The sequence below is a fragment of the Octodon degus genome, unplaced genomic scaffold (genome assembly GCF_000260255.1).
Source record: "Octodon degus isolate 3935 unplaced genomic scaffold, OctDeg1.0 scaffold00151, whole genome shotgun sequence".
NCBI classification, from domain to species: domain Eukaryota; kingdom Metazoa; phylum Chordata; class Mammalia; order Rodentia; family Octodontidae; genus Octodon; species Octodon degus.
In genome coordinates, this window is record NW_004524727.1 from 6036263 (window position 1) to 6045771 (window position 9509).

A 9509-nucleotide genomic window follows, 5' to 3' on the forward strand; every position below is an offset into this window, starting at 1 on the left:
GATTCCCCAAAAAAAAAAAAAAAAAAAAAAGTTTAATCAGGACTCACTGTACAATGGGACCAAGGTAGAGCACGGCCAGTCAGCACGTGTCAGGGTGAATCTTACAGAACTGCACAAACACTGTTTCCACACCCTCAGTGGAGGAGGGTGGCAGAGACAAGCTTCATTGAGAGAAGGACAGATTCATTAACTCATGTCATGAGGCAAGTCCACTGAGCATCCGCAAAGAGACAGTGCTACTAACAGAACCCAACTACACAAGTGCCTTATTAAATAATTCCGTTGTTTAGGTCTGTTGAATATATAGAGGGCTGTGACCTCTACTCTTCACCCTATACCTGACGTCTCTGCCTAGCAGACAGCTGCACCCCATCACTGTAACTTATTCCCTAGCAGAGCTCCTTTCTCTTCACTACTGTGACATTTTGAGCAATTCGATTCTGCTAGATTATGAGTGAACTTTACGCAGGCTCTCCCCTCTGGAGTGGATGGCAGCTCATCTCATCTCTGTGTCCCGGATGCCTCACGCAGTATCTGGGACACATAGACTGTGAGACAGTCAGATTGATATGTGGACAGATGGACACATGGGCAGGCGGGCATATGGACACATAGATGGGCACATCCATACACGAACAGAGAACACGTGGACATGTGGATACATGGACAGATGGACACCTGGACGTCTGGACACACATACATATACATGCAATCACCAAACGCTTATTTTTCCTTTTTTTTATTGCAGGTCGCGCTCTATAGTTTAGGCTGGCCCTGAACTCGCAGCGATCCCCCTTGCTTCAGCCTCCACAGTGCTGAGTTAACTGCTGGGGACCACCAAGGCCAGCACCAAAAGCTTTTTTATTGAAACACACAAGTTCCGGTGCTCAGGTCCCTAGCAGGGGACCGGCGGCCGCTAGCGCGACGCGGGAGGACTGCAGCCCAGAAGGCTCTCCTGGGCCGATGAAGCGGCCCGGGCGGGCAGGGAGGCGAGTCCAGGGGGATGAGGACACTGGGGCAGGCCCGACGCCGGCTGGGGAGGCGTGCGAGAGCGCCTCACCCTCAGTCGGCGGGACCCCTGCCCGCCCTGCGCCGTTGCCCAGGCGATCACCCAACCCGCCCCCTAGGTTGCCGACGTGGCTCCGCCAGGGCTCAGCCCGCCCCCTCGGCCTCCTCCGTCGGGACCCTTTTCACCTGTACTTCTGTCTCCGGCGGCCACTCAGTGTTGACTAGCAAGTCGTAGAGGATTGTCTCCTCCTCGCCCTCAGCGCCGCCCGGATCCGAGGCCAGCCCGCACTCGGAGGCCGCCATGTTCGGACACCGCGGCGGGGACCTGCGCTACGGCAGCCCGCGCAGGACACGCCTCCCCGGACCAGCGTGATCGCGGGGCACTGGGCGGAGCGAGCAGACGCGGAAAGGGACGACCACACCCGCTGAGCCCCGCGTGGCGCAGTCCTTGTCAATTATCTACCCGACAGGCATTAAGTCAGGGAGAATTAATCTCAGTCAGCACTGTGCGTGTGCACGCGAGTATGTTACTGGGGACTGAATCACCCAAAGCCTTCGCGTTTACAGCTTCCCCAAAATTAGAAAAAAAAAGACTAAAGCTCCTGCTTAGACAAGTGCAGGGACCGCAAGTCGGGCATCACGAGCCACGACAGCCCCGCCCCCAGGGCGGGCTGAGCCTGCCAGAGTCTGGTGTGGCCGTGCACACTTGTAATCCCAGCGCTGGGGAGGTTGAAAACAGGAGGCTGAGCAAAGTCCGAGCTGCGTAGTGAAACGTAACAACCAGATACATTTAAAAAAAAAAAAAAAAAGAGTACGGCTAAATTGTCCACGCTGGGCTCCAGCTTGCGCGATCCTCCTGCCGCACGGTACCTCCGCACGACCATCACTGGCCTTCAGGGCCAGAGAAAGAGGATAGAGAGGGGAGTGAGAGAAGCGGGGAGGGTGAAAGGGGGAGAGAGAGAGAGAGAGAGAGAGAGAGAGAGAGAGAGAGAGAGAGAGAGAGAGAGAGAGAGAGAGATCCAATTCAACAGATTTGGCAAATGATAGGTAACACAGGAGGGAAACAGGCAGGATCAGAGAGGACAGTGAGAGCCAGACATCCACAGAGACTTCCCCGAGAAGGGTGCGCCTTTGAGGATTGGTAGGCCTTGACCCCAATGGATGTCTGGAGGCATTTTAGGGAAAGGGGTAGGGGTCAAGAAAGCAGACTCGGGGCATAATGTCACAGGTCTGTATTCCCATCCCTCTGGAAGGCTGAAGCAGGAGGATGGGAAGTTCAAGCCCAGCTTGGGCAACTTTGTAACCTAACAAGAGCCTGCCTCAAAATAAAAATGAAAAGGGCTGGCCTCAGTGCAAATGCCTGAGATTGATATCGGAGAATGAAACGCCCAACCTGAAAGGTACCTGGGACAAGTACATGATCTCTAAAGCCGAAGAATGAACTTTAGGAACAAACAGAGGTTAGCCGCAGAATATATTTACTGGGGAAAGAAAGCTCCTATCCTAGAATGGGTCAGAGGGAGCACCCAAGTGGTTTGCCTCAGGAAGCTGTCTCTTCCAAAGATTTTTATAGAGTAAAACCATGTGGTAAGGCGGGTCTAAGGTGGAGAACATGGGAACTAGCTTAGATAGGCATGATGTGGAGCAAAACTATGGTCAACCAATGAGATTACAAAGCACCATTGCTCAGGTAAAAATTAATTAAATCCAGAACCAAATGAGGAAGCAAGTCATAGCAAGAGGGCTTGAATACAGAATAGGGGCTTTTCCTATTGGGAGATGGGCTAGTGACTTTCTGGCTCTTTCAAGATGATTGATACCAATTTAGAGTATCAGTCCCTGATGCCCACCCCTAGGGAAGTATGTGGCTGCATTTGTTTACTCTTTTGTCTTGAGGTGTGGTCTTTTCCAAAGTTGCAAAGTCATCTTGTCTTCCGTACTGTCTGCTTGAGGGCCTAGCCCTGTCTGACCACCTATATTTCTATCTAATTTAACTACCTACAATGAGTTAAAACCTCAGTAATGGAAATGAAAGGAAGGAGGAAAGGAGGAAGTCAATCTGAAAAACATGAATGGACAGTTTGACACAAGATTGTGCCATTATCATCCTCAATACATTTTTGTGTACATGCTTTTGCTACATGTGCTATGCCAAGCTTTCTATTATACCTTCTCTACAACTCTCTACAATGCTGCAAGAGAAGGGTTCATTCACGACCCCATCTGCCTATAGGTATACCTGCCTACAGCAAGATAGATATTAGGAGCTGGGCATGCTGCTGCACACCTATAATTCCACCACTCAGGAGGCTGAGGCAGGAAGTTCTACATACTAAGTTCAAGGCCAGCTGGAGCTATGTATCAAGACCCAGACTCAAATATAAATAAATAGCCGGGGAGATCAGTGGCATAAGGCCCTACCCTGCAATCACAAGATTCTAAGTTAGATCCCTGGTGCCAAATAAATAAATACATATAAAACCAAGGAGAGATAGATAGTTATTAGGAAGCTGAGGCTTATCTTTGGAACCCCACTATGGTGGCAAGCCAGCAATGGGAAGTTACACTAGAAATATTTTATGTAATACTGAGATGATTGATAGAGGAGGCACTGTAAATACCCATCATAAGGGCCCTTACTTTGAATTTGGTAAAGCTGTTGATGAGAAGAAAAAGCTGGGAAACATCTCCCTGATCCTCCCACCCTGATGTCCACCAAGGACACCTCCACTGGACTCGGATGCCATGATAGCCATCCACTATCCTACCTCAGCATCTGACACAGACTGCTGACGCCACCTCACCATGAGGTCACTTCCTTCTGGTGATGCTCCCCACTGAGCTTTCAGTACTTGATACACTTTAGATGAGCTCAGCCATCAGACCCATAAAGGACAAAGGCTCCAGTTAGCCCTTTGTGGCAGTGCTTATCAGCACCAAAGAGATCAGCCAGTCCAAAGGGTTGCTGTCATTTTAAATCTGAGACTGCACATAAAATCGGACTGAGGCATTTAAATGCCACCTACTTGAACTGGCATAATTTGCACTTGACTGGACAGTGCACAAGCTCATGATGAGAAGTATAAAATTTAATCATAATTATTAAGAGCAATTGAGGAAATTCTATTTCCCTTATAAAGCCTAGAGAATCCCAGAAAATCCTTTCATAAATATTGTGAGACTTCCATAATATTTCTTGGCAGCCAAAATAGATATCATAAAATTCAAGCACAGTTTTAGGGAGGAAAATTTCAGCCTCTTCCTTAAAGCTCACTGGCTCTAAGTTGTTACACAGTCCCTGGGGCCTGCGCCTCTACAGTCCCCACTCATACACACAAGGTGTCAGCAAATGGGAGGAAGACCTACCCAGGCAGTCACAAATATAAAAACCAGTAGCAAGGGCAAAAAGTGAGCAGATAAATCAGTAAAAGCAAATCGGGAGCTCAGGTGGACAAGGTGGTGCACGTCTGTAATCTCAGCAGTCTGGGAGGCTGAGGCAGGAGGACAAGTTCATGAAGTCAGAAACTTAGCCAGACCCTATCTCAAAAAATAAAAATAAAATAGAGCTGAGGATGTAGTCCTGTGTTCAGTCCCCACTACATTACTGAACAAAAGAGAAGTGCATTGTTAAATTCTCAATTATTGGCTTAGTTTGTAACTGAAAATAGGTTTTTTTTTGTTAAAAAAAAAAAAAGGTAAATGGTCTGGAATATAATTTGAGCAGCATCAAAAGGTAAAATGTATTAGTAAACGAACAAAGATATGATGAAGCAGCCAAAAATATTAAGAACAGGATCTCAGTATCCACACATGAGTGCTCACCCTGAGATGCTTTCTACTTATTTCTGTATCCAATTCAAACTAAGCTACTGGAAAAAGGCAAACTGCCTGCTTAACATACACAGGCAAGGCTTTGGAAGGGAGGTCCACTGAACAGTGTGACCATCTTTTCAATAGGACTAAAGAAGTTTCTATTCTGTTGCATTCCAATGTATTATTTAATATATATTTGTTTTAAAAAGAAAGAAGCCTGGCATAGTGATACATGCCTGTAACCCCAGTGCTCAGGAGACTGCGGCAGGAGGAGCGTCATGAGCTCTAGGCCAGCATGGGCTGCATAGTGAGCTCAAGCCCAGACTGAATAAAATGGTGAGACTATGTCTCACAAAACCAAAAGGAAGAAAAAGAAGAAAATGAAATATAGCTTCTAAAAATTGAATGAGAAAAATAAAGGAAGGTACCCCTCTGAGATAGGGAAGGATAGAATAAACAAGCAAATATAAAGTAAGATAGAAAAAATTCTCCCATCGAAATAAAATAGTAATATAATCATTAAGCTAATAAAACACTCAAGCAGAGCTCTCCATTTATATTACACACACACTTCTGTCTTCCAACTTTGCTTCACCCTATAAAGAGTAATTTGAGAAATAGGCAATGTAATTTTCCCTGCTTTGCTCATTTTTTTAAATCATAGAAAATTGTTCATCATTACAACTTCAGATATTGCTTAGCCATCATTTGTGAGTGATCTCTCTCTCTCTCTCTCTCTCTCTCTCTCTCTCTCTCTCTCTCTCTTCTCTTCTCTCTCTCTCTCTCTCTCTCTCTCTCTCTCTCTCTCTCTTCCTATCTCTCCCTCTCTGAATTCTGAATTGGGGATTGAACCAAGGGCCTTCACACTGAACATTCATTTTTGAGACACAATCATGCTGAGCTGCATGATTTTTTTTCTACTTTTGAAGTAAAATGATGGTAAAGTTCTTCAATTTATTAAGTTTCCACTAATAAAAAGCTACAGGGAATATATGAATCAGAAGAGCAAGGATTCCATGAGGCTGAGGACTAATAATGTGTTCTGATAAAGCAAAGTAGCTGAAACCACTGAAACTCCTACAAACCTCAGAACCAAACACCTTCTGCTATGTGAAAAGCTAAATTAAACACCAAGGATTAAAAACCATTAAAAGGGGATTATTAAACATCACTCAGTAAAATAGTTTTCACTCTCCCATGGAATTTCATACAGTGAACTATTTCCTAATGAATTATTTATCACTTCAGGTTCCTCTACAAATTAAGTACATGTACACTTCAGCTGGTGTGGTGGCTCTGACGTGTAATCACACTACTTTGGGAGGCTGAGGCAGGAGAATCATGAATTCAAGGGCTGTGGGCCAGCCTGGACTACATAGCACGGTTGTGTCTCAGTAGCTGAGGCTAGATAGCCTGGCAAGTACAAAGTCATAAGTTTGATTCCTGGTGTCCCCCAGCCTCTGTCTCAAAAAACAAAACATATACATATATACACATATATACATCTATACATATATATGTATATATACATATATACATCTATACATACATATGATGTTAAGCTCTTAAACTTTTCAGTTTAAATTGTTACATTCTGATGTAGCCATTAGATAAAAGATTTTTTAAAAGAACTTCACAACCTAACTATACTGAATGAATTAACTAAAAGAAAACCTGAAGGCATTTAAGGGAAAACAAAAACATTCCATCAAAGTCTCCTGTGTATGGAAGGTGATATGTTTGTCAGAGAAGCCATCATGGATGAGTTCATGGCTGTGTCTGCTAGTAGGACCTGGCTGGAGGAGTTGCTGGAGGTGACCAGTCAGGGTGCGGTCTTGTCCCCGACTCCTCCTTGCTCTCATCCTCTTGGCCACCATGAGGGGAGCAGCCTTCCTTCACCAGGCCTTTCCACTATGATACTCCTACCTTGCAGCAGCTGGTCATGGACTGAACCCCGTGAAACTGTGAGTCAAAGTGAATCTCTTCTCTTTCAAATTGCAGTTGTTGGGGATTTTGCCTGAGGTACTAAAAGCAACTGACACACAGGCCTTCCATTCCCTTTCTGTGGGACAGCAGGCAGAGCTTCCCTCTCTTCCGCTTGAATCTGAATGGGAGCTATGCATTGAAGATTTCCAGAAGGCCTTGAGGCTCAGGACCGGGCCCTGGAGGGGAGGGGAGGCTTTAAGGGAGGAGCAGCCACAGGGCCGAGCTCCAAGCCCACATCCCCTCCACCTGGAGCCTCCAACTTCTGGTGGTCCTTACACAGTGAATCTAAGAAAGAGTCATGTTTCTCTTGACAAAGTTTGCTTTTCTTTTGGCTATTTACATGGTAATTTTTTAATCCTGGGGGTTGAACCCAGGTACTTAGCACTGAGTCACATGCTCAGATTTTATTTATTTATTTATTTATTTATTTATTTATTTATTTATTTGGTACCAGGGATCAAACATCAAACTCAGGACCTTGCACTTTCCAGGCAGACACTTATGCCACTGAGCTGTCTCCCTGGCTTTTGCTCAGCTATTTTTAAAACACTGTTTGAGACAAGGTCTTCCTGAGTTGCCCAGGTTAGGCTTGAATTTAGCAATTTAGCAATACTAGGCCTCAACATAAATAAAGGGCTGGGGTGTAGCTCAGTGTGAATACCTTGGCTTCAATCCCTCCTGCTGCCAAAAACATTTTTGTATATATCACCTCCCCAAACAAAACTCTTCCTTTTTGCCTCCAGCCTGGTCCAGCTGGCAGAATTGCCACTCTGACTACATTGCTACCTTTACATTTCTGCTTTGCATTAAATTATGTGTTTACATTTTCTCTCAGGTGAAAACTCAGGTTACACTGAAAGCAAAGCGTGTCTTATTTCTACGCACATCATCAGCACTATCCCAAGCCTCCACACACAGGAGTTACTCGGTAGGCTTCAATAGGCGCGCAGAAAATAAAGAGCCCTGGCAAAAGTGGCCAGGATTCCTTGTGGAAATTCCTAATGCTTTCCACCAAATTAAGACCTAATGGGAAATATGTGCTGGTCATTGCCACAGTGTGGCCAAGGTCCTCAGCAGCGTCCACCTCACTGTCCCTGGCTCAGGGGCTGCTTGTAAGGCAGGTGAGAACAGGAGGCTGGGGCTGGCAGCTTGGATCTCTCGTTTTTAAGGCTGATTCACCTCCTCTTAGGTCTTACTTTCAGAGGAGCTGGCTGTGCTAGACTCACTCTCAGGCCTCGGGACAACTTTCTATTTCTTCCCAAGGCAAATGTGGCTTCCAAGTTAACTGACTTCATATGTAACTTGTTTTAAAAAATGTATTTTAGTACAGGGTCTACAGGGTCTCACTACACAGATCAGACCCATAGGGATCCTCTTGTTTTCAGCCTCCCAAGCACTGGGATTACAGGCCCCACCACTCCCAGGATCAGTTGCTGTCTCAGCGCACTCTGGGTGCTGGGCTGGCATGGCATGATGAGGATCAAACCCACCCCCCACGCCCCACCCTATCCCTGAGTCTGCCTAAGCAGGTGCTTTAACCCACTGAGCTATATGGCCCACCCTTAATATGTAACTTGTGACACAGTGGGTTTCCCAGGGTGACCACAGGCTGATGATCACTGCCCACCTGTGGCACTGTTTCTATCACAGCCGCTGTTTTTGAGTCCTGGAGTCAGTTGAGGGGGTAGATGAAGAAGAGAAACTCTGACACCAGTCCTCCAATGGCCAGTGACTGCCCTGTCCTCTCCTAGTGTAGCAGTCTCACTTCAAGGGAGGAATGTGTGTACTGGGAGGCACATGGACCCACGGAACAGGTCGTTAGACTTTCCACTTGATCACTTGGGATCCTCACGACTCAGAACCAACAGGTAAAGAGGGGGCTCACGGGCTAGGGAGATAGCTCGGCAGTCTAAGTGCCTGCCTGGCAACCTCAAGGACTAGAGCTCAATCCATGGTACTGCATGCCATGCCATCTCTGAAACTGGTCATGATGGTGCATGCCTATAATCCCAACGCTGGGGAGGCTGAGAAGGAGGATCACTATGTGTCAACTGCATAGGGAGACCCTGTATCTAATTAATTAATTAATTAAAAGAGGGTACTCACTACACCACTCCTGACCACCAGGGGAAAGTAGACAGCTGAGGTTAGGAACATGTCTGGAATACAAGAGATCTTGTCTAGAAGTGGCTCTCACAAGAAGGGTGACACTGATTGACTTCTGGAACTTGGCCATGAAAGGCACTTTGCCTTTGGGGTATTCCTGCATAGACTACAGTCACCATATGTTGCGGGAGCCAGGCCACATGAGATGCCATTGCTAGCTGCCAGCCCCAGCTGGTTTCATGTGGGTGCCCAGTCATGCTGACACCCCCAGCCTAGCGCCCTGGGGCCTCCCAGCAGAAGTGAAATGAGATGGCCACATCTCATGCCCATCCCAGTACTCTCCCACAGTTTTTGCAGTACTAGAAATTGAACCCGTGGCTTTCGACACAGAGCTACATCCTCAGCCATTTTTAGTTTTTATTTCTAGACAGGGTCTCATTAGATTACTAAGTTGCCCAGGCTGAGCTCCAACCTGAGTCACTCTTTCCTCAGCCTTTCAAGGTGCTAGCCTACCAACATTCACCCCTTGCCCAGTATGAGGGGATGTTCTTAGCTGTCCAGGTTGGGGATCATTTATTAGGCAGAGCTGCACTTGA

At 46.5% G+C, this 9509-nt stretch overlaps 1 protein-coding gene across 3 annotated transcripts in view; it reads right to left on the reverse strand.

The window, feature by feature from the left end:
* Window positions 1-1327, reverse strand: part of Nbas (neuroblastoma amplified sequence) — a 244270-nt gene extending 242943 nt beyond the window's left edge. For all 3 annotated transcript variants that reach the window (XM_023702419.1, XM_023702418.1, XM_023702420.1), the window contains exon 1: window positions 1195-1327. In XM_023702419.1, the coding sequence (XP_023558187.1) occupies window positions 1195-1311 (117 nt within the window). In that variant the 5' untranslated portion in view covers window positions 1312-1327. The remainder of the gene's footprint in view (window positions 1-1194) is intronic.
* Between the last annotated feature and the right edge of the window lie 8182 nt (window positions 1328-9509).